General features: G+C 41.2%; 1 protein-coding gene across 1 annotated transcript in view; it reads left to right on the top strand.

Annotated features, from left to right (window-relative positions):
* The window catches only part of ARHGAP31 (Rho GTPase activating protein 31), a 303422-nt gene that overhangs the window by 253749 nt on the left and 22894 nt on the right, over window positions 1-26779 (top strand). Inside the window, exons 5-9 of the mRNA XM_082245042.1 lie at window positions 255-362; window positions 2054-2235; window positions 7124-7319; window positions 21916-22043; window positions 23407-23466. Coding sequence (XP_082101168.1) covers window positions 255-362; window positions 2054-2235; window positions 7124-7319; window positions 21916-22043; window positions 23407-23466 — 674 coding nt within the window. The remainder of the gene's footprint in view (window positions 1-254; window positions 363-2053; window positions 2236-7123; window positions 7320-21915; window positions 22044-23406; window positions 23467-26779) is intronic.

The raw sequence follows: 26779 nt of genomic DNA, 5'->3' as shown, positions 1-26779 counted from the left end.
AAAAAAAATGGCGGCCCTCCCATAGTGTTTATATGGATATGAATTTTATCTACTGTACTTCGTCACTTTTAAGCATTCTGTGTTATCTGTAGCTCTTAACATGCTTATTGGAAAAGAAAAATAAACTGTATGTTGATTAAAAATTATTGCTTTTGCTTTCACATGATAACCCATGTTCTAGTACATGGACCATGCTTGTGGATTGCAAGCTGATTGTACCAGCTTGGAGTAATTGTTTTGTTGCTCTGTTTTAGGACTCTGGAATACCTGAGCCGACACTTGACACATATTGCTTCCTTCAGCTCCACCACCAACATGCACATCCGGAACCTGGCACTTGTCTGGGCACCTAACCTACTCCGGTACGTCTTACTTAGGACTTTTTGTTCAGCAGGAATGCGGTTCCAACACTGCATTTATGTAATGGCAAGGGGTGCTGTAGATCTATTGTTGCTGGGGTGGTTTATCGTTGCCGGGAGGATCTATTGTTGCTGGGGGGGGGGGGGGGGTTTATTATTGACTTATGGGGGTGACTACGAAAGGGGATGGGGGGGTACCTGCACCTATCCTCTGAGAAATAAAGCCTTATGTAAATGGTTGATGGAACCAAAGTAAGTTTTGATGTTGCTCCTGTGGTTCCAGGTGGCTGGCATGGAAGAGAACCTTCCAAGAAAACAGTCCTTCCTTGGCTGTATGTTGGTGTATGTAGCATGAGACCACCAACATACTTCTGTAAAGGAGGTGGCAGGGGGTGCAAACCTGAGAATCCAACCATAGAGAACTTCCCAATGGAGTCTTCAAAGGATATAGGAGCTGATTTATTCATTCAGCCTCTACTAAAAACAGACTTGGTGTACTGACTTTAAAAAACTCCAAGGCTCACCTCCCCTCACCCCAAACATTTATTCTAGTTTGGCCCAAAGCAGGGGTCTCCAAACTTTTTAAACAAAGGGGTAGTTTACTGTCCTTCAAACTTTAGGTGGGGGGGGGGGGCGCACTGTGGGAATAGAAAAATGTCCTGGTGTCAGTGGGAGTAAACAGTGTCCCATCTTTGGTGTCAGTGGGAGGAATAGTGCCTCATAGATCGTGTGTAGGGGAAGAATAGTGCCGCATAGATGGTGTCAGGGGGATGAATATTGTCCCATCATTGGTGTCAGTGCCAGGAATATTGCCCCATCATTGGTGTCAATGGGAGGAATAGTGCCCCATCATTGGTATCAGTGGGAGGAATAGTGCCCCATCATTGGTGTCAGTGGGAGGAATAGTGTCCCATCATTGGTGTCAGTGGGAGGAATTGTGCCCCATCATTGGTGTCAGTGGGAGGAATAGTGCCCCATCATTGGTGTCAGTGGGAGGAATAGTGCCCCATCATTGGTGTCAGTGGGAGGAATAGTGCTCCATCATTGGTGTCAATGGGAGGAAGAGTGCCCCATCATTGGTGTCAGTGAAAGGTCTAGTGCCCCATCATTGGTGTCAGTAGGATGAATACAGTGGCAGGAAATATGCCCCACCATTGCTGACAGTGGGGGGAGTAATGTCCCAATTGCCAGATAAAAGCGAGCAAAGGGCCGCATCTGGCCCCCTGGCCACAGTTTGGAGACCACTGTTCTAGAAAAAAAAAATTAATAAAGATATGAACACAACCTTTACTGATTGACAGTCAAAAGATAGAAGGTGACTTTAGAAGGAGAAAGCAGTCAATGTGCTGCTTTTCCTCCATTGTCCAATTGCAGGCTGGGGGCGGGGACGTGACCAAGCTATATTGCTTAATAACTACAGTAGAGAAAAGTAGGGTCACTGACCGGGATGGGCTGTTTATTATGATTTTTTGGAAAAGTTAATTTGTGAGTCATGACATCATTGGACAAGATTTTGATTTTTTCTTTTGTTATAAATGTTAGAAAGATTGGAAAGTTTGATGTCATCACAGTAGCCACCATCACGATTCTTTGCACGGGGGCCCATGGAGGATACAATGGTTCCCAATTCATCTTCATACAGTAGATCCTGAAGGACAGAATTTTTTGTTTTTACAGCAAGTGTTGTCTTCCAGGTCTAAAGAAATAGAGGATTCGGGGTGTAATGGAGATGCGGCGTTTCTTGAAGTTCGGGTTCAACAAGTCGTCATCGAGTTTATCCTCAATCACATGGAACAGATCTTCAGTAAGGACCCGCCCGCTCCCATCAAGCAGAGCGAAGACGACCTCTTCCCAGCCAGCAAACTTCCTGTAGCAGGTAACCTGGCAGAACATCCAACTTCTATCTCCCCATTTCCCTTCACTGTCCTGGTGACAACGGAACCACGGTCACTAAAACAGGAAGTGAGGGGAAGTTTATCTAATGGAGCTCTTGGAGAGCAGTAAAAGCTACCAGGGGGTCCAATCCTTCCCCTCCCTCCAAAAATAAAGACAAATTTTAAAAAGGGCTAATTTAAGGGATGAGTATGTTTTAGAGTGGAAGTGCTCTACTTTAATTAGGAATTATTTGTCTGCAGTCTTCAACAGTTTTCTTTTGTATGTCTCTGACAGTCTCCTGTAGCATGTTTACCTTTTTTGATAGTCACCTTTATTATGTCTGCAGTTTCTCACAATCTCTTCAAGTATATTTGCAGTCTCTGACAGGCAATGTATCATGTCTGCAGTCTCTGGTCCTCTCCTTTAATATCTGAAATCCCTTTACAGTCTCCTGTAGCATGGCTGCAGTCTCCTGGAAGTCTCCTATATTATTATTGCCATCTCTGACTATCTCCTGCAGCATGTCTGCAGTCTCTGACCGTCATCCGGCAGCATGTCTGCAGTCTGTGACAGTCTCCTGTAGCATCCATACAGTCTCTGACAGTCTCCTGTAGCATCTCTGCAGTCTCTGACCATCTCCTGTATCATGTCTGTAATCTCTGAAAGTCTCCTGTAGCACTCCTACAGTCTCTGTCCATCTCCTGTGGCATGTCTACAGTCTCCCACAGTCTCTTCTAGTATGTCTGCAGTTTCTGACAATATTCTGTAGTATCTCTAAAGTTTCTGACAGTCTCTTGAAGTATGTCTGCAGTCTCTGACCATCTCCTGTCGTCTTACATGTACTGAAAATTTTGGTGGTGCTGGGGGATGCAGCTGAGCAGGGCCGTCTTAATAGCATCATGGGCCCCTGGGCAAAGTAATGCTCTTGGGGCCCCTTCCAGCCTGCCCCATTTTACACGCCTACTCTCAAGAACGAAAGTGTTAATAGTTCATAGAATTAAACAAATAATTATCAGTACTATCAATAAAATACATTTTAAACAATATAGAAAGCATGCCCTAAACAAAAGGCTAATCAACACAAAAGTACAGATGGGAAGGCAAAAAGGCACAGTACAGGGGGGGGGGTCATAAAAGAGGGCAAAATACTAAAAAAAGAAGGGCACAGTACAGGGGGGGGGGGGTCACAAAGGAGGGCACAATATTGGAATCAGGAGGGCACGGGGGGGGGTCACAAAGGAGGTCACAATACTGGAATCAGAAGGGCACAGTACAGGGGGGAGGGGGGTCATGAAAGAGGGCAAAACACTAAAATCAGAAGTGCACAGTACAGGTGGGGGGGGGGGGTCACAAAGGAGGGCACGATACTGGAATCAGGAGGGCACAGCACAGGGGGTGGAGGAGAGGGTCACAAAGGAGGGCACAATACTGGAATCAGGAGGGCACAGCACAGGGGGTGGAGGAGGGGGTCACAAAGGAGGGCACAATACTGGAATCAGAAGGGCACAGTACAGGGGGTGGGGGTCACAAAGGAGGGCACAATACTGGAATCAGGAGGGCACAGCACAGGGGGGGGGGTATGGGTCACAAAGGAGGGCACAATACTAGAATCAGAAGGGCACAGTACAGGGGGTGAGGGTCACAAAGGAGGGCACAATACTGGAATCAGGAGGGCACAGCACAGGGGGGTGGAGGAGGGGGTCACAAAGGAGGGCACAATACTGGAATCAGAAGGGCACAGTACAGGGGGGGGTGGGGGTCACAAAGGAGGGCACAATACTGGAATCAGGAGGGCACAGCACAGTGGGTGGAGGAGGGGGTCACAAAGGAGGGCACAATACTGAAATCAGGAGGGCACAGCACAGGTTCCAGGTTGCTGTCTAGGATACAGCCATCCCGGGACAGCTTATTAAAAAGCGTTACTGTCCCGGTATATCCGGGATAGTTGGCAAATACAATGTAATGCAAGATTTTTATGGGTCCCCCATGCCCCTGGGGCCCCTAGACATTGCCAAGGGGTGCCCATGCATTAAGACAGCTCTGCAGCTGAGGTTTCTACACCTTGTAAGTTTACCGCCAATGGTGTAGAGGACATATTTTTACTTTTTAGATGCAACTCTATTCACTCCGGTCCTCTGTGAGGGACCCCTCTTGCTGTAAAATACCCCCCCCCCCCCCGGAGGACTGTCCTTTAACTGGTTAACGATTTTAAGTTTTAAGTTGACTTTAAGTTTAATTTTCTATGAAAACAACACGGCTTTGTAATTCCAGCGACAGAGCCTACAAACCTCATTGAAAAAATATGACTTCTTGGACTAATCCAAAGTTTGGCAGCCACTGCAGAGTAAACAAAAACATAGCGCCTCCTTATTCACAAATAAATCCTCTGGATTTTTGGCCGGGCCGTTTCTTGTCCCCGGTGAAAGGAGGTTTATTCTGGTAATTGGGCTGTTGTTGTTTCTCTCGGTGCCAGAACATGATGTGTCGGTTCTGTTTTCACTTTGCAGTGTTCTTGTTTGTCCTTTACTAGAGTTCTCAGAGGCTTTCCAAATATTATTCAGTGACAATGACATGGAAACCGGGTTCATGTTTGTGTCATCTCTTGTGTCGCTTGGTTGCAAAAAAAAAAAACAGCGAACAATATTTACGTCTCATTACTTCCACTGGAAAACCAAAAAACTCTGAAAATCTCATTATTCTTCATTTATGGGCAATGGGCTCAGAGAAGCCCCGGTTCTTAGTACAGGCATGGGCGGGTATTATGGAGTAATTTATACCCGGGTACTGAAGTTTACTGCTTGTTAGCCCCCATCAATGCATGGTATGGATACCATGGCTTAAGATGGCCATAGATGGGTAGAATTTAGAAGGAAAATTCTAACAGCCTATGTGGTTTTCATTCGATAAAGTCCATTCATTCCAAATTCAAATGTTAAGAACAAATGAGATCTTTGGAACGTAGTAACAAATATTCAAACATGTGGTAAGGAGAGCACAATGGTTGATATTTGGTGGTCATGTCCTATGGTCCAACGACCGTGACCAAGGTCTACACCAGGGTTTTTCAACTAGGGTTCCATGGAACTCCAGGGTTCCTCTAGAGGTTGCTAGGGGTTCCTTGAGGTTTCCTCCAGAGGTTGCTAGGGGTTCCTTGAGGGTTCCTTCAGAGGTTGCTAGGGGTTCCTTGAGGGTTCCTCCAGAGATTGCTAGGGGTTCCTTGAGAGTTCCTCCAGAGATTGCTAGGGGTTCCTTGAGAGTTCCTCCAGAGGTTGCTAGGGGTTCCTTTAGGGCTGCTGCAAAGGTTGCTATAGGTTCCTTGAGGGCTCCTCAGTAGGGCACAATGCTTCATATTTGGTGGTCATGTCCTATGGTCCAATAACCCTGGACCAAGGTCTACACAAGGGTTTCTCAACCAGGGTTCCATGGAACTCCAGGGTTCCTCTAGAGGTTGCTAGGGGTTCATTGAGGGTTCCTCCAGAGATTGCTAGGGGTTCCTTGAGGGTTCCTCCAGAGGTTGCTAGGGGTTCTGTGAGGGTTCCTCTAGAGGCAGCAAGGGGTTCCTTATGGGTTCCTCCAGAGGTTGCTAGGCGTTCTTTTAGGGCTGCTGCAAAGATTGCTAGGGGTTCCTTGAGGGCTTCTCCAGAGGTTGCTAGGGGTTCTTTGAGGGTTTTTCTCGATGCAGCAAGGGGTTCCTTTGAGGGTTCCTCCATAGGTTGCTAGGGGTTCCCTTAGGGCTGCTCCAAAGGTTGCTAGGGGTTCCTTGAGGACTCCTCCAGAGGTTGTCAGGGGTTCCCTGAGGGTTCCTCCAGAGGTTGCTAGGGGTTCCCTGAGGGCTCCTCCAGAGGTTGCTATGTGTTCCTTGAGCAATTTCTTGCTCTCAGATACATGATTTGCATGTTTTTGAGGGTTTTTGTGCGTTTGGTTGCGCATTTTTCTGCACAATTGCAATAATTAAATAAAAAGTAAATAATATTAAATAAATAATAAAATAATAATAAATACAATTATTATTAATATTAATTCAAATAATAATAATAAATACAAATAAAATAAATGATCACTTACCCTTAACTCCGAACCCTAAACCTAACCCCTAACGTTAACATTAATCTCTAACCCTAACCCTAATATTAATCCACCCCTAACTCAAACCCTAATACTAAATCCTAATATTAACCCCTAATTCCAATTCCAATCCCTAACCCTAATCCTAACCCCAAACCTAACAAAAAATAAATAAATTAATAAATAATAAAGAAAAAAAAAAAAACATTAACTCCTAACCATAACCAAAACCCCCAACCCTAACCCCCCAACAAACAAATTAATAAGTAAATAATACATAAAAGCAGATGAAAAAGCTAAAAAAAAGTAGCAACAAATGATGAAACAGATGATATATTTTTCTATTGGCTAATAAGAAAAACACCAAAGCTAAAAAACACTTTAAAAAAACGCTGTACAGAAACACTCAAAACAAAATGCAAAACGCATGAAAAAGCGCACAGGTGTGAATGCAGCCTTGGTGGGGGATCCAAAAAGATCCCAGAATCCATTACTTCACCGCAAAATTTGTGGGCTCACATTCAGAGAGATTTTTGTGAATTTGTCTTTAAATTTTGGCTTATGACACTGCAAGGCAACATTAAAAATAAACAAAGAAAGAAAAAAAAAAAAAATACAATAAAGCAGTACAAGCCATATTAACAGTGAAAACTTTTTTTTTTTTTTTTTCCTTTTGCTAAGATGAAGTGAATTGTCTCCATAGAGAATATATATTTTTTTTTTTTTCTCCTCCAGCATTTTTGAGCTTCATTTTGAAGGTGTGAATGTGGCATAAATGCTCTCCAAAGATTATATAGTAACGTCATCTTTCTCCTCCCTCGTAGAATGCCGGATAGTGAAGAGCATGACCCTACCCTCCGGATCGCTGCCGATGAAGCTGGTCAGTCTGGAGGAGGCACAGGCCAGGAGTCTCTCCGCCACTCACCCGGCCAGAAAGGAGAGACGGGAAAACAGCTTACCCGAGATTGTACCGGTCAGCGGGACCTTATTCCACACCGTCATCGATCTGCCAGAAAACAAGTAAGTTTCATTAACCGCTTGCCGACTGCGCACAGTATATTTACTGCGGCAGTCAGCCCCGGCCAGGCAGAGTGACGTAGGTCTACGTCCCTAGCCTGTCACCGGGTTTTGAGACAATAGCGGGCGAGCGCGCGCCCGCCTCGGCTCGTTCACAGAGGAGTCCGGGCGTGTGACCGGCGGACCCGATGTCCGCTGGTCACACTATGATCGTCGGTAGAGCGGGAGAAAGGCGGGCGGCTTATGTAAACAAGCCGCCTGTCATTCTCCCCTGTGTAAAAATGGAGATCAGATGGTTCTACTATGTAGAACCGTTGATCTCTGTTTTTACAATAGTAGACCTGTCCCATCACAGCTAGAAACACGCCCCTAGGACACACTTAACCCCTCCCTCCCCAATAAAGTTAACCCCTTCCCTGCCAGTGTCATTTTTACAGTAACAGTGCATATGTATAGCACTGATTACTGTAGTAATGTCACTGGTACCCCCAAAAGTGTCAAAAATGTAATTTATTCAGAGTTATCTTCCCTTTGTTTTGGAGCTATTGCAGGTATGAGCTATCCCAGGATGCACTGGGAAACCAACAATTGAACCGGAACGACATCATCAGCAGTCATTTCCGGTTCATGTTTATATATTCTGGGAGTGTCTGGTGCAGACGTCACATCTGGTGTGCAGGAAAGTGAGCGGACTGGAGCGGAGCAACTAGTAGATGGCACACGTGTTGTACAAGATGGGAGCGCTAAAGCGGAAGGTGAGCGGGGACCAGAGAGAGAGTACTGAGCTGCAGAGGATCAGCTGAGCTGGGGGATTGGAGCAGGAGAAACTAGCAGATGACACATGTGGTGAGCTGCATGGGAGCAATACAGCTGGAGGTGATTGGGGACTAGAGAGAGAAAGAGTAGGATCCGCAAACAAGAGGATCAGCAGAGCTGGGGGTGCTACTGAGCAGGAGATCAGCAGAGCTGGGGGTACTACTAAGTGGGGTATCAGCAGAGCTGGGTGTTACTACTGAGTGGAGCATTAGTGGAGATGGGGGTTACTACTGAGTGGGGGATCAGCAGAGCTCGGGGTTACTACCGCGTGTGGGATCATCAGAGCTGGGATACTACTGAGTGGGGGATCAGCAGAACTGGGGGTTACTACTGAGTGGAGCATCAGTAGAGATGGGGTTGCTACTGAGTGGGGGATGAGCAGAGCTGGGATTCTACTGAGCGGGGGGGATCAGCAGAGCTGGGGGTTACTACTGAGTGGTGGATCAGCAGAGCTGGGGGTTACTACTGAGTGGTGGAGGATCAGCAGAGCTGGTGGTATGGGGGTACTACTAACTGGGGGATAAGCAGAGCTGGGGGAACTATTGAGCAGAAGATCAGCAAAGCCAGGGATACTATTGAGTGGGGGATCAGCAGAGCTGGGAGTACTCTTGAGTGGGGCATAAGCAGAACTGGGAGTTACTACTGACTGGGGGATTAGCAGAGCTGGGGGGACTATTGAGCAGAGAATCAGCAGAGTTTGGAGTACTATTGAGTGGGGGATCAGCAGATCTGGGAGTACTATTGATTGTTGCATCAGCAGAGCTGGAGGTAATACTGTGCAGGGGATCAGCAACCGGAGGTACTGTTGAGCGGGGGATCAGAAGAGGTGGGGTTACTACTGAGCAGGGATCAACAGAGCTGGGGTACTACTGAGCAGGGATCAACATAGCAGGGGGTACTACTGAGTGGGGGATCAGCAAAGCAGGGGGTACTACTGAGCGGGGGATCAGCAAAGCAGGGGGTACTACTGGATGGGTGATCATCAGAGCTGGGGGTACTAATGAGTTGGGGAATCAGCAGAGCTGGGGGTACTATTGAGCGGGGGATCAGCAGAGCTACGGGTGCTATTGAGCAGGGGATCAACAGAACTGAGAGTACTATTGAGTAGGGCATCCGCAGAGCTGAAGGTAATACTAAGATGGGGATCCACAGAGCTGGGGGTACTATTGAGGGAGGGATCACCAGAGACGAGAGTAATATTGAGTGGGGCATCCGCAGAGCTGGAGGTAATACTGAGCGGGGGATCCGCAGAACTGGATGGAATTGTTGAGTGGGGGATCAGCAGAGCTGGGGCTACTACTGAGCAGGGATCAACAGAGTTGCGGTACTACTGAGCAGGGATCAGCAAAGCAGGGGGTACTACTGAGTGGGGGATCAAAAGAGCTAGGGTACTACTGAGCGGGTATCAGCAAAGCAGGGGGTACTACTCAGTGGGGATCAGCAAAGCAGGGAGTACTACTGAGTGGGGGATCAGCAGAGCTGAGGTTACTACTGAGTAGAGATCAACAGAGCTCAGGTACTACTGAGCGGGGATCAGCAAAGCAGGGGGGCTACTCGGCTATGATCAGCAAAGCAGGGGGTACTACTCAGCAGGGATCAGCAAATCAGGGGTGCTACTCAGCAGGGATCAGCAAAGCTGGGGGTTACTACTGAGTGTGGCATCAGCAGAGCTGGGGGTACAACTATTGTGGCACAACACGATTCAGTTGACTGGGCTGTGTGTATTGGGCGGGGGGGATCAGTTTTGAATTTCCGCCATGCCATGTGAACACCCCTGTCCTCTGCCACTTATGGAAGATTCGTCTTTTTTTTTTTGGGGGGGGGCGCCTAAAATCACAGCTCAATGGTGCATCCCCCAACTGCAAGTGTAAACCTTGAATGAGATCCGGCACAAGGACTGCACAAGATTTGTTGGATCCTCCGATGGAGATGGGGAACCCGGGGTCACCTTTATCAAAGAAGGTGTGTGCGGGAGACTCCATTGTGTGGAGTGCGGGAGGAATGTCTGTGATGTTCTGTCCAGGTGGAATGTGAGATAACGGAGGTGTGTGTACCTGGAGCGGCACACACTCACATCTCTTATCACACCTGGGGTGAGGGCGGCATGTCACCGGCTGATGTAACCTTCTGCAGCTCCAGAACAATGGCGGCCAGGCCCAGTGCAGACGTGATAACCACTGGGAGAACTGGGATCACCCGCTATTCAACCTCTCCCGGGGGGGGGGGGGGGGTCTTGCTTACCTGTCAAACGCTTTGCTTTTCTGTCCATTCAGACCTGAGATTTAACCACTCACCTACTGGGCACTTATACCCCCTCCTTCCCAGGCCAATTCTCAGCTTTCAGCGCTGTCGCATTTTGAATGACAATTGCGCGGTCATGTGACTCTGTGCCCATATGACATTTTTATCATTTTTTTCAAACAAATAGAGCTTTCCTCTGGTGATATTTAATCACTATTGGGGGTTTTTATTGTTTGCTGAACAATCAAAAAAAGACAGAAAATTTGGAAGAAAAATAACGTTTTTATAGTTTTTTTTTATAACATTTTGCAAACCGGTAATTGTTCTCCTTCATTGATGGGCGCTAATGAGGTGGCACTTATGAGCACTGAAAGGCTGCACTGATAAGGCGGCACTGGTGAGCACTAATACGTGGCACTGATGGGTGGCACTAAAGGGCACTGGCAGGTGGCACTAATAGGTGGCACTGATAGCTGGCACTGATAAGGTGGCACTGGTGAGCACTGATAGGTGGCACCTATGGGCACTGGTGGGTGGCACTGAGGGCACTGATGGGTGGCACTGAAGGGCATTGGTATGTGGCACTGATAAGTGGCACTTATAGGCACTAATAGGTGGCACCGAAGGGCAATGATAGGCACTGGTAGGTGACGCTGATAGGCAGCACTGATGATGGGGCACTGATAGGTGGCGCTGGTAAATAAAACTATTCAAATGAACAAAAATAAATAAACCAATTAAAGTAATTTAAATAAATGAAAATAAATAAATATAAAGTTTACAATTAATAAAAATAAATCAACAAATACAATTATTTAAATACTTGAAAATAAATAAAGAAGTCGAATTATTTCAATAAATGAAAATAAATAAATAAAATGTTTGAAATAAATGAAATTAAATTAATAAATCAATCAAATTATAACAAATAAAACTATTCAAATAGACAAAAATAAATAAACCAATAAATGAAAATAAATAAATAGGAAAAAAAAGTTTCAAATAAATAAATATAAATCAACAAATAAAAATATTTAAATAGTTGAAAATAAATAGGTCAAATGATATAAATAAATAAATAAAATGTTTAAAATAAACATAAAAAACAATGAAATTATTTAAATTAATATGAATAAATAAATAAAATGATTCAAACAAACAAAAATAAATAAATAAACCACTCAAAATATTTAAATAAATGAAAAGAAATAAAAGAAATAAAAAGTTTTAAATAAATGAAAATAAATCAACAAGTCAAATTATTTAAGTAAATGAAAATAGATAAAAAATTAAATAAAAAAATGTTTCAAATAAACAAAAATGAATAAATAAATAAACCAATGAAATTATTTAAATGAATGAAAATAAACAAATAAATGATTCAAATAAACAAAAATAACTAAACTAATGAAAGTTACTTAAATAAATTAAAATAAATGAAAAGTTAAAAAAAACTGAAAATAAATTAACAAATAAAATTAATTATACACATGAAAATAAATAAGTAAAATTAATAAAGAAGTCAAATTATTTAATAAATGAAAATAAATAAAATATTTCAAATAAATATAAATAAATAAACCAACTAATTTATTTAAATGAAAAATAAATAAATGACATGATTCAAATAAACAAAATAACTAAATAAACCCATCAAAGTATTTAAATAAATGAAAATAAATAAAAGGAAAAAAAAGTTTTAAATAAACCAAAAGTCAAATTATTTAAATAAATAAAAATAAATAAATTCAATGTGTCAAATCAATAAAAATAAATAAACCATTAAAATTATTTAAATGAATGAAAATAAACAAATAAATAATTACTCAAATAAACAAAAATAAATAAACCAATTAAAGTTATTTAAATAAATGAAAATAAATAAAAGGTTTAAAAAATTGAAAGAAATTAACAAATAAATAAAATTATTTATATACATGAAAATAAATAAATAAAGTCAAATTATTTAAATAAATGAAAATAAATATGTAAAATGTTTCATCTAAATGAAAATAAATTAACAAATATAATTATTTATACACATGAAAATAAATAAGTAAATAAATAAAAAGTACAATTATTTAAAAAAAAATTAAAATAAATTAAAATGTTTCAAATCAATGAAATTAAATAAACCAATCAAATTATTTAAATAAATTAAATCAAATAAATAAAGAAATCAAATTATTTAAATAAATGAAAAAATAAATAAAATGTTTCAAATAAATGAAAATAAGTCAACAAATGAATATAAATAAATAAATAAATAAACCAATCAAATTATATAAATAAATGAAAATAAACAAATAACATGTTTCAAATAAATAAAAATAAATCAACAAATACAATGATTTATTGTTATATCTGTCTGGAGTTCAGCTTTAGGTATATTGTGTAACGTTATCCATGGTATAAATGGGAGTTCCAGATGCTCGGAAAACAGCAGCAATCACACACACAACAGACGAGCGTAGGAGGCGAATCTGTTTAATAAATACAGTGAATTTTCTGGCAGGCGGTTCGATGCCAAAAATAAAGTCATATTCAACCTAAAATTCCAAAGTTTGAATTCAATAGAAGTTTCCTCATTTGAATTACAAATTGCAGTTAAGTCAGCAGGGGCTTTGGATGGCTGTTAGACAAGATGTTGTTTAGATAATGCAACAAATAAATATATAAATAATTGTTTTGAAATAAAAAATTAAATAAACAAATACAAAAATTAAAATAAAGAAAAAGCAAAGAAATACAATGTTTCAAATAAATGAAAATTCTGTAAATAAATAAAATGTTTTACATTTTTAAAAACTAAAATAAATACATGAAAATAAATAAATGTTTCAAATAAATGAAAATAAATTTAAAAAATGACATTATTTTAATAAATGAAAATAAATAAAATGCTCTAAGCCCCCGTTCACACTAAGGCGACCTGTGAGGCGACCTGGTCGCCTCACAGGTCGCCGTAGGTCGCCTCCCATAGGGAAGCTGCAGACCCGTTCTAATAGGAGCGACACAAGTCGCTCCGACTTAGAAAAAGGGTCCGGAGCTTCTTTGGGGCGACCAGGAGGCGACCGCCATAGACTTCAATGTTATGAAGTCCGTGGCGGCCGCTCCGAGGTAGCGTCGCCTGCATGTGAACGGGGGCTAAATAAAAGAAAATAAATAAATAACATTGTAAATCAAAGAAAATAAATAAACGATAACATTATTTAGATAAAGAAAAAAAAATTGTTTAGAATAAATAAAAATATTTATAAATAAAAAAAATGTTGCAAAATTTAAATAAATGAAACAAAATACATGATAAGAAACTAATAAATGTTTCAAATAAATGAAAATAAATCAATAATTAAAGTTGTTTTATTAAATGAAAATTAAATACATAAAATGTTTTGATTAAATGAAAATAAAATAAATAAATAATGTTTAAGATCAAAGAAAATAAATAAACAAATAACATTATTTAAAAAAAAATTAAAATACATAAATAAATTGTTTCAAATAAATGAGAACACTATAAATAAATACAATTTTAAATAAATAAATGAAAAGAAATACATGCTAATACATAAAAAGTTGTTTCAAATATATGAAAATAAATCACTAATAAAACTAATTTAATAAATGAACATAAATAGATAAATAAATAAAATGTTTCAAATAAAGGAAAATAAATAAACAAATACCAGTATTTAAATAAATGAAAATACATGCACAAAAATCTATTAATAATTAAATGATTCAAAGAAATAAAAATAAAACCAAATACAAATATTTTAATAAATTAAAGTAAATAAACAAATAAGATATTTCAGATAAATGAAAATAAATAAAAAGACAAATACAATGATTTAATTAAATTAAATGCTTCTAATAAATAATAGAAAAGAAACAAATACAGTTACCTAAAACCAAATACATGAAAATAAGCAAACAAATGCACTAAATTGAACAGATGAAATTAAATAAAACATTTTTTAAATAAAAAAAAAAACGGTTACATGGAGCCAGGTAGTGTGACATGGGAAATACACAACGTTACAGATTTTGGGGTTGGAGTTTGCTGCAGTGCAAGTAGCACACTGATAGGAGGAGAGAGCAGAGTGAAAGAGAGATGAGTTCATCGCTCTTCTTCTTCTCCTTTCACTGCCCAGTCACAGGCTGGGGGAGGGACAATACCTGTAAGCGTTACTGAAATGCAGCAGAGAAAAAACAGGTCTCCTCCCCAGCCAAATATGGCTGAGCTGTGTGGCAGAGCTGTTTAAATCTCAGGATCTGGATGGGCAGAAAGACAACTCCTCTTGCATGGATAACAGTTTTGGATACAGACAACAGCATCAGCACCGCAATCTACGTTTTCAGCATGTGCCCAGCAAAGACAATGCGCCCAACGTAACACTGCCACAATACATACACATACATACACAATACATACACATACATACATACATACATACATACACAATACATACACTTACATACACATACATACATACACAATACATACACGTACACATACATACACTACATACACATACATACATACATACACAATACATACACATACATACATACATACACAATACATACACATACATACATACATACATACATACATACACAATACATACACTTACATACACATACCTACATACACAATACATACACATACATACATACATACACAATACATACACGTACATACACATACGTACACATACATACACATACATACACAATATATACACATACATACACTTACACATACATACACTTACATACACATACATACACAATACATACACAATACATACACATATACACAATACATACACATACATACACATACATACAAATACATACACATACACATACATACATACACATACATACACAATACATACACATACATACACTTACACATACATACACTTACATACACATACATACACAATACATACACATACATACACAATACATACACATATACACAATACATACACATACATACACATACATACAAATACATACACATACATACACATACATACATACATACATACATACATACACATACATACATACATACATACATACACAATACATAGACATACATACACAATACATACACATACATACACACACATACATCCATACATACACATACATACACAATACATACACGTACATACACATACATACACACATACAAACACAATACATACACATACATACATACACAACACATACACACACATACATACACAATACATACACATACATACATACATACATACATACATACACAATACATACACATACACAATACATACACATACACATACATACATACATACATACATACATACACAATACATACACATACATACACAGTTCATACACAATACATACACATACATACACAATACATACACATACATACACAATACATACACATACATACACTTACATACACATACATACACATACTGTACATACACATACATACATACATACATACATACATACATACATACACAATACATACACTTACATACACATACATACATACATACATACACAATACATACACAATACATACATACACATACACATACATACATACATACATACATACATACATACATACATACACAATACATACACTTACATACACATACATACATACACATACATACATAATACATACACATACATACATCATACATACACAATACATACACAATACATGCACAATACATACACATACATACACAATACATACACAATACATGCACAATACATACACATACATACACAATACATACACAATATATGCACAATACATACACATACATACACATACATACACAATACATACACAATATATGCACAATACATACACAATACATACACATACATACACAATAGCTGAGTTCCTTTTTGTGGGCCAAAAGTCATGGATAGGAAGGGAGTAGAGGAGGTGAAATGCTTCTATTTGCTCAGGATAGACATCTTAGTGGTGAATACAGTGCTAGCCTGCCATCTAGAGTCCAGATTGTAGAACTACAGTCAGGTTTTATGTATTATTTTGAATTTTAATTAATTACAGACTTATTGATTGTATCCATTTTTATAACTTGATACACAGAGCCATCCACATCTGTCCCTCCGGTGTCCCCACCAACTTCATACACAGACACAAGGAGTAGATACAAACTAACTGCAGGCTGTGCCAAGGAAATTGCTTTCTTGCTGCAGAAATCCATCTGTAATGGTGTTGTAGTCTCTCTAACAAGGCAGGGTAGGCTGGGCATTGTCGACACATTTTATATTCCCATAGAAATTAATGGAAATGCGCATTTTTGAGCGTGTTTTTTTTGCGTGATTTTCTGCTCAAATGAAAAAAAATTAAAAAATATAATAGTAAAAATATATGAGAAAAATATGAGAAAATTAAATGTAAATTAAATACACATATATGTAAAAATCATCATAAATAATTAAAATAAATTAATAATATGTAATAATACATAAATAAATAATAATTTACCCTAACCTTAAAAAAATATTAAATAAATTATTATTGTTGCTGTTATTATTATTAATAATAAAATAATAAACACCCAAACCCAAACAAAAAATAAACAAATTATTAATAATAATAATAATAATAATAATAATAATATTAGTTTCTTTCTTTCTTTTGAGTTAGGGTGTCTAGTTAATTATTATTTATTATTATTATTATTTTTTTTTTTTTTTAAGGGTTAGGGTTAAGGTTAGGAATTAAAGTGGTTGTAAAGGCACAAAGTTGTTTACCTTCATGCATTCTATACAGGGATCCAGGGATGTTCACAAGAGTCTTATCTCTCGGGGGACTCACATTCCTGATTGGCTTTCGGCAGCAGCAGGAGCCAATGGCCATTGGACTGCTGTCAATTACAGTCAATGTGCCAATCAGGAGACAGAGGGGGCAGGGACAAGTCGCGGCTCAGTGTATGAATGGACACACAGAGAAGAGGGGCGGGAGCGCACCTGCTTGGGTACCTCCAGAGCAAGCTGACTGTAATTGACAGCAGTCTAATGGCCATTGGCTCCTGCTGCTGCCAAAAGCCAATCAGGAATGTGAATCCCCCGAGAGACAAGACTCTTGTGAACATCCCTGGATCCCTGTATAGAATGCATGAAGGTAAACAACTTTGTGCCTTTACAACCACTTTAATTCCTAACCTTAACCCTAACCCTTAAAAAAAAAAAAAAATAATAATAATAAATAATAATTAACTAAACACCCTAACCTCTCTCACCCCTCTCTCTCAGCCCGTCTTGCTTTCTCCCCTTTCTCTCACTCTCTTATCCCCCTCTCTCCCTCACCCCCTCACCTCCCTCTCTCTGTTACCCCCCTCACCTCCCTCTCTCTCTCTCTCTCTCTCTCAGCCCCCTCAGCTTCTGCTCTCTCTCACCCCCTCTCTCTTTCTCTCCCTCCTCCCCTCTCTCCCCTTCTCTCTCTCACCCCCCTCACCTCCCTCTCTTTCACAATGTCCTCACCTCCCTCTCTCTCTTGCCCCCCTCACCCCCTCTCTCTCTTACCCCCTCTCTCTCACCCACCTCTCTCTTTCTCCCACCCCCTCCCCCTCTCTCACCCCTCTCTTTCTCTCTCTCTCACCTCCTCTCACTTTCTCTCCCCTCTCTCTCTCTCTCACCCCTCACCTCCCTCTCTCTCTCTCTAACCCTCCTCTCTCCCACCCCCTCACCTCCCTCTCTCTCTCTCACCCCGCCCCCTCACGTCCCTCTCTCTCTCTCACCTCCTCTCTCTTTCTCTCCCCCCTCTCTCTCTCACCCCTCCTCTCTCTCACTCCTCCTCACATCCTTCTCTCTCTCACCCCTCACCTCCCTCTCTCTATCTCATCCTCCTCTCTCCCACTCCCTCACCTCCCTCTCTCTCTCACCGCGCCCTCTCACCTCCCTCTCTCTCTCACCTCCTCTCTCTTTCTCTTCCCTCTCTCTCTCTCCCCTCCTCTCTCTCACTCCTCCTCACATCCTTCTCTCTCTCACCCCTCACCTCCCTCTCTCTCTCACCCCCTCACCTCCCTCTCTCTCTCACCCCCCACCTTCCTCTCCCTCTCACACCCCTCACCTCCCTCTCTCTCTCTCTCTCACCCCCTCACTTCCCTCTCTCTTGCTTACCACCCACCACCTCCCTCTCTTTCTCAGCCTCCTCGCTTCCCTCTCTCACCCCCCTCTCTCTCTCTCCACCTCTCTCACCCCCCACACCTCCCTCTTTCTCTCACCCCCTCTTTTACCCCCCTCTCACTCAACCTCCTCTCTCTCACCCTCCTTTCTCTTTCTCTCACCCTCCTCCCTCTCTTTCACCCACCTACCCCCTTCCTCTCTCATCCCCTCTCTCTTTCTCTCACCCCCTCCCTCTCTTTTACCCCCCCCTCTTTCTCTCTCACCCCCTCTCTCTTTCTCTCACCCCCTCCCCCCTCTCTCTCTCTCTCACCCCCCCCCCCACTCCCCCTCTAAATTGTACATGCGATGTAACAACGATGAGAACAAATATCTTTGCAATTTGTTTGTAATTACTTAGTATTTGGATCCATGCTTGTGGAGATCGAGGAGTCAGGATTGTCCCTGCACGTCTGACAGTGCCTATGGCCAGCTTGCCCCGAAGAGTATCATCCTCCATACACGATGCCTTTTATCTTAGGATCTAAATAGTAAATAAAGGATTCTGCTCTCCTAGTTTTGAATAGCCCAGAGCAAAAAATTGAATGACAAATTGATGAAACAGTTACAAAGCTGTACCTGAGACTTTGCGCAGAGTGGGTACTGACGCAGCATTTGATGTCTCGGCGAGGGACGGAGGTGGATGCGTCGTTTTACTCGTCACATTCTGGAAGGTCAGTGAAGGATTATTTGTAATGAGCGTAGGAGGACACCAGGCGAGGACGTCCTTGAGGTTTTAATAGTTTCTTTCAAGAGTTCACGTTGAGAAAAGTATCCGGAATTGTGGGTGATACAAAAGGAACATTTTGTTACTTCTATAGAATATCCATGTGACATCATCCTTCATCTCCCTTCTATGGAGAACCTTCATAGATTTATCACATGGCTCTCCTTTGTTTCATTTCATTGTTACATCTCTAAGTATTTAAGCTTGGCTGACATCTTCACAAACTGGGAGCGTGTGCAAAATGACGTGCTTTCCCAACATGCACAGAAATGCTCCGCTCTTTAGCAGACGCGCGGGGCGCCAATAATTTTTAATGCCACCTCCAACAGCAGGCGTTTTCATGTGCGCCAAACGACATTGTGCAGCGTGATTTTATGGTGCTTTTCCACTGCATGGAACCGAACGGTTTGGCTCGTTTTTGCGCTTTTCCACTGCATGGTACCACATGGTACAGTGTTGGAACGGTTCGGTACGGTACGTTGGCACTTTTCCACTGCATGGTACCGCATGGTACGGTGTTGGAACTGTTCAGTACGGTACGGCGGCGCTTTTACACTGTTTCGAACCGAACGGTTTGGCTCGCTTTTGCGCTTTTCCACTGCATGGTACCACGTGGTATGGTGTTGGAACAGTTCGGTACGGTATGGTGCCGCTTTTTCACTGCATGGTACCGCATGGTACGGTGTTGGAACGGTTCGGTACGGCGGCGCTTTCCCACTGCATGGAACCGAACGGTACGGATCACTTAAACAGTACCACCTTGGTTGTGGTTCCAAGAGGGCCGTACCGGTACCATATCCCACAATCCTTTGCATGCAGCCTTGACTGTTTGTCACTACTAGCCACTGATTGGTCAGAGAATTGTTGTTATCCCACCCACTTACTATTAGTGGAAAAGCAAACCGTACCGAACCGTTCTAACACCGTACCGTGCAGTGGAAAACCAAACCGAGCCAAGCAGGGCAGAGTGGAGCCGAGCCGGTACTTGCAGTGGAAAAGTGCCATTACATAAGGGCTGATGCATCTTTCCTCACGTTTCTTGAGGATGGGGCAGCCCATTTAAATGAATGGGCTGCCCTACTCACGGCGCGTGCACGCACAAACGTGCATGCCTAGATGTGAACCAAGGCTCCATCAAACTTTGCAACATTTGCTCCAAATCTGTGTGGCCAAATCAATGATCTGAAGCCCAAAAATATAAAATGTGGACAAAACTGTCCAGACACCATCTAACGGAAATGTACAGTATATAGATTTTGTGTATATCTATTTAATATGGTGAGAACTACAAGTGGGTGGCGCTCTCATCTCCTTTTTGTGTTTTCCATGCTCCACTTATCTGCTTTGCTGAAAAATGACCCCCTCCCCCCAGTCTTCCTTCCTAGCTCATTTTTCACATGGTTCTTTATGAATCTTTAATCAGACCGAGAGAGAGAGAGAGGGTCTGAAAGTAAACAGCTGCTGCTCTCCTAAATTAACTCCTTTACAACCGCCCGCTGCAGGCAGCCGCTCCTGATCGAAACGCCGTACATGTACGACGCTCGCTCTCGGTAGTCTCAGGGGCATCAGCGGGGAAGCCGATGCATGTGTCAGGCAGCTCCAATTGCCGCCTGACACCCGCCATCGTTCCCCGCTGAGAGAGAAGGAAGGTTGACTGTTGTAAACACAGCTGACCATTCTTCTCCCTGGGATGATCATAGGGATTATGTGATCCTGCTATATAGGATCACATGTCTCTATGGTTATCTCAGAAGTCACGCCCCCCCAATCAAAATACGCTTATTGGCATTTTTTTTATACCAAAAATATGTAGCAGAAAACAAATTGGCCTAAAATTTTTTAGCGCAAAAAAGAAAAATTGCACAGGTGACCAAATACCACCAAAAGAAAGCTCTGTGGGGAAAAAAAGGACATACATTTTATTTGGGTACATCGTCGCACGACCGGGCAATTGTCTGTTAAAGTAACACAGTGCCGAATCGCAAAAAAGGGCCTGGTCAGGAAGGGGGTAAAATCTTCCGGGGCTGAAGTGGTTAAAAAGGAACTTTAATCCTCTCTGTACTGGTCCTCCCACCCCCCACCGGCACATCCATTATGGCACGTGCTTCGATTTGACCCCCACTAATCATTAGAAAATTAAACAAATGTTCTTAAAATGTAAAATTTCAAACTTAAGTTCTACTAATGTATGGCGAGCTTAACAGTGTGGATGGAGGGATCTCCACTGCCGGCCATTGTATTCAGGCAGCCAAGGAATCTGTGGCTGCCGAATATAATGGTGCTGCCAAACAGTGACTTCATCTGATAGGACGCTGTTCATTCAATCATTTTCTACCCAATTTTAAATCCACTTTTGTTGAGCCCGGTGGGGTCTACAGGGCCACCCACAGCTCCAATTCCATCCAGTTCAGAAGGTGTCTTCCAAAATTCAAGCCTTCTAAGGCCAGCTTAAGTCAAAGGAGCGTTACCAGCCCCTTCCCTTATCCTAACCAATGCAGAGCCAAATAGATTTTCAATTAGACAGTGGCAGCCAAAAAGCAGTCCCTAAGTTAAATATTTACAACCCCCATGTCTTTTCAGGAGGAAACTGTCCACAAAGTCTAAGAAATGGAAATCCATATTTAATCTGGGCCGCTCCGGAACTGAATCCAAATCCAAATTAAGCCGCAATGGGAGTGTGTTTGTTAGAGGACAGAAAGACATGGGAGGTAAGTGTGCATGCTCTTTTCTCTCTGTTTGGTTTTTTCCAGAGTGACACCCTCTCCATGGTCGGCAAAAATCTATTGTGGGACATTCTAGCAGTGCCAGTGTTAGCTGGGGCCACCTAATCTTTATGTATTTGGCCCACCCAACCCAACTGTTCATTGCTAAATATGCCAACATGTAAGACTAACACTAAATATATAGTAGTAGAATCAAGCCGGCTACTTGGTGTCATCCATGGTGTCATCCATTTGGGCCACATATAGAAATACAACTGTGACAAGCTAACGCGTTTCGGCTAGAACAACCTCATTGTTATGAGGAAGGCTGTTTTAGCCGAAACATGTTAGCTTGTTAAAGTTGTATTTCTACAAGTAGCCAATAAAGATTTGCTTTTTATGAATGACACCAAGTAGCCAGCTTGATTTTCAACTATATATTTAGTGTTAGTCTTACATGTTGACATATTTACTAGGGATGCACCAATATTGGTATTGGTGCCAATACCAAGCATTTTCAAGAGTATTGATACTTGAGCAAATGCTCCCGAAACTGATACTTTGCGGTGTGATTTGCGTCAATACAAATTTAATAGGCGCAAATCGCACTGCAAAGAAACACATGCGATTTGAACAGAGATGCAGCACGATTCCTGTCTGAATCACATGCGATTTCCCCCACAGCCCCTGTGTGTGTATATAGATAGGGAAACATGCCATCTAGTGGGCAGTTTAATTAACATTTTGAAACTCACAGTACATATCTGGTCAAATGCAAAATCTGCATAGGTGTCCTGGTCCCGCCGATAATAGCAAATCACGGCTGCTGGGGGTGCTCACAGGGCTGGAGGAGATGTAGAGGCGGTCCGCCCTCCAAGCTGACATCACTTCTGCCCTATACCCACGGGGTCCCAAAATTTCTCCTCCAGCTCTGTGAGCACCGCCAATGGCCATGATTTCCTATCATCAGCGGGACGGGGCACTATGCAGATTTTGTTTTTGGCCATATATGTACTGTGAGTTCTAACATTTTAAATAAACTGCCCACTAGATGGCGCTTTTCCCTTTCTACACGCACAGAAGCAGTGGGGGAAATTGCTTGCGATTCTTTGCAGTGCGATTTGCGCCAATTTTGTTTGTATTGATGCATATTACACCGTAAAGTGTTGGTACTCAGTATCTGAAAGTATCGGTACTCGCACTCCCCGTTAAAAAAAAAAAACTGTATCAGCACAACCGTAATATTTACTACTAGTTCTCCTATTGGGGTGGGAAGGCACTGCAGCCAGAGCACCGGTTCCTAGCCATAAAATGCAGCTGAGTGTAGGCATTGTTTTCTCTTCATAACTCTAAATATATATCTTTGCAGAGAAAGCTACGATCCGGCCTGCTAAGAGTATGGATTCCCTGTGCTCTCTTCCTGCAGAAGGTCAGTATATATCTAATTGGAGAAAATAAAATTAATATTTTACAAACCTAGAAAATTCACACATATGATGGCAAAAAATGGCGAAAAAAAAAAAAAACTGATCTGGGTTACTGTATCCAAAGTAAACAAAAAAGTTTTGCCTTTAGTTCTTCTTTAACATTTATTCACTTTAATTGGTCGCATTTTTTTCTAGTTTATTTTTGATGTGCTCTCTAATTAAATGTGAACATTTGTCATTGAGGGGGCTATTATATAAATAAAATGTCACAAGAATTCACCCAGCCGTCACAAATTTTGACTGTATTTTGTTTAACCACTTGCCGACTAGGCTTTTTCTGGCACTTTTTGTTTAAATCAGCATTTTTTTGCTAGAAAATTACTTAGAACCCCCAAACATTATACATTTGTAGCAGAGACCCTGGGGAATAAAATGGCGACCGTTGCAATTTTTTATGTCACACGGTATTCAAAAAACAAACTTTAATGAAAAAAAACAAAAAAAAAAAAAACAAAAACACAATATATACCCCAATTTTTTTTTTACAAAATCTGAAGACTGATGCTACGATGAGTAAATAAATACATGTCACACTTTAAAATTTCACATGCACATGGGATGGCAAAAAACAACGGTACTTAAAAATCTACATAGGTAAAGTTTAAACGCCTTTACAGGTTACCTGTTTAGAGTACCAGAGGAGGTCTACCACTAGAATTATTGCTCTCACTCTAACGTTCGTGGCAATACCTCACATGTGCGGTGTGAACACCGTTTACAAATGCGTGCGCGACTTATGTATGCTTTAGCTTCTGTGGGCGAGCACGGAGGGATATGGGCGCTTTAAATTTTTTTTTTTTTTTTTCTTATTTTTACACTGTCCCTTTAATTTTTTTTTTAATTTAAACACTTTTATTCCTAATGCAAGGAATGTAAATATCCCTTGCAATAGAAATAATGATGACAAGTCCTCTTTATGGAGAGATATGGAGTCAAAAAAACCCCAAATGTTTTCTTTACCTTTTAAAAGCAAAATATATAAAAAAAAAAAAAATTTTGATCTATTGCTTTAAAAAAAAACAAAAAAAAAAAATGATCTATAACATATAATACATACAATACATATAATACCGTGCATATACGTGCGCAACTTACGTATGCATTCACTTCTGCATGCGAGCACGGAGGGATGGTGGTGCTTTCAATTTTTATTTAAAACATCCCTTGTAAAAGAAATAAGGATGACAAGTCCTCTTTATGGAGAGATCTGGAGTCAAAAAGACCCCAAATGTTTTCTTTACCTTTAAAAGCAAAATATTAAAAAATTATTTTGATCTATTGCTTTAAAAAAAAAAAAAAATTATATATAACACATAATACATACAATACATATAATAACGCGCAAATATGTGCGCAACTTGCGTATGCATTCGCTTCTGCATGCGAGCAGTGAAGAATGGTGGTGTTTTCAATTTTTATTTATTTTAACTTTATATTTTTACACTGTCCCTTTCATTTGATTTTTTGAGCACTTTTATTCCTATTACAAGAAATTTAAATATGACAGGTCCTCTTTATGGAGAGATCTGGGGTCAAAAAGACCCAAAATCTTTTTTCCCTCTCAAAGCAAAAAATAAAAAAACATTTTTTTTGATCTTTTGCTTAAAAAAACGAAAAAAAAAAAAAAAAATGTACATCCAGCCTGGACTGAAAGTGACATCATGGTGTCACTTCAGTCCTCCAAGGCCATGGAGGCAATCAGAGTATGTATTCTTTTTGATCGCCTATGGGAGCAGCCGGCTTGATGGTCGGATCATTTCTCGGGTGAAACGGTGATAACGTTAAGTCCAAGAAACACCGGCGAGCATTGGGAGGATGTCCCCTCCCGACACTTCGAAAAGCGTTCCAGCAGCTCATGAGCCGCTTGGGCCGCTTTCATTAGAAAGCCAGCGGCCGGTTGCAAAAAATTATACCGGGGTTTTGACTGATATCTTCAGCCATCAACCGCTTGCAAACCGCAACGTATATACACCGCATTGCAGTCGGCAAGTGATTTCCTATGACCGGTAGGTCGATCAAGTGGCCATTATTCAGTATATTCCTGATTCATGTATTTCAGAATTCGATGATGTCACTGCCCCGCCTCCCTGCCTCGTCCAATCAGAGAACACTTTGCATTCATTCAGAGACTGCAAAGCATTCACTGAAGGACACCCTTGCTGAGCCAGTCGCTCAGCACAGGACCCAGAAGCAAGTGGAGATCATGGAGTAGCATTGTACACTTCAGTGATTTCCAGCTTCCAGGGGGATCCCACAGGTATGGAATGTGCAAAGTTGCATTGGTCCAAGCTGAATTAACCACTCCTGGACTGGAAGATTTTCCCCCTTAATGACCAGGCCATATTTTGCAATTTGGCACTGCTGTACTTTTAACGGACAATTGCGCGAGTCGTGCGACGCTGTGCCCAAAAAAAAAAAAAAAAAAAATGATGTCCTTTTTCTTCCTACAAATAGAGATTTCTTTTGGTGGTATTTGATTTTATTTTTTGCGCTATAAACAAAAAAAGAGCGACAATTCTGAAAAAAAAAAAAAACTATATTTTTTCACATTCTGCTATATAACATTCTCAAAAAAAAAGAAAAAGGAAAAATCAAACTTTATTTAACATTTTAGGCCAATATGTTTTCTGCTACATATTTTTGGTAAAAAAATCGCAAAAGGCGTATTTTGGTTTGCGCAAAAGTTATCGTGTCTACTAACTACCGGAAAGATTTATGTCATTTTTATAGTTTTTTTTTTCTTTTTACTAGCAATGGCGGCGTTCTGTGATTTTTAGCGGGACTGCGACATTGCGGCAGACAGATCGGACCCCTAACTGACATTTTTGACACTTTTGGGGGGGGGGCAGTGCCATTACTACAGTAATCAGTGCTAAAAATATGCACTGTTACTGTAATAATGACACTGGCAGGGAAGGGGTCAACACTGTGGGCAATCAAGGAGTTAAATGTGAGCCTAGGGGAGTGATTCTAACTGTGGGGGGGGGGGGTGGGGCTTTTGAAATGATTATAGAGACCTGTGATCCTACATAGAAGGATCACAGGCGCTCTGTGATCATTCCAGGGAGAAGAACGGTCAGCTGGGTTTACAACAGCTGACCGTCCTTCTCTCTCAGCGGGGAGCGATCGCGGGTGTCAGGCGGCAATCGGAGCCACCGGCCCCGTGCATCGGAGTCCCCGCTGCCGAGTGGGGGCGGGAGCGCGCCGCTGGTGGCGCCCGCTCGCCCCCTAGCTGCAGGCAGGTGGGGAACTGGT

The sequence above is a fragment of the Pelophylax lessonae genome, assembly GCF_965119305.1.
Source record: "Pelophylax lessonae genome assembly, chromosome: 2".
Lineage (NCBI taxonomy): Eukaryota > Metazoa > Chordata > Amphibia > Anura > Ranidae > Pelophylax > Pelophylax lessonae.
Note: the sequence above shows the minus strand (reverse complement) of the source record. Positions and strands in the feature narration are given on the sequence as shown.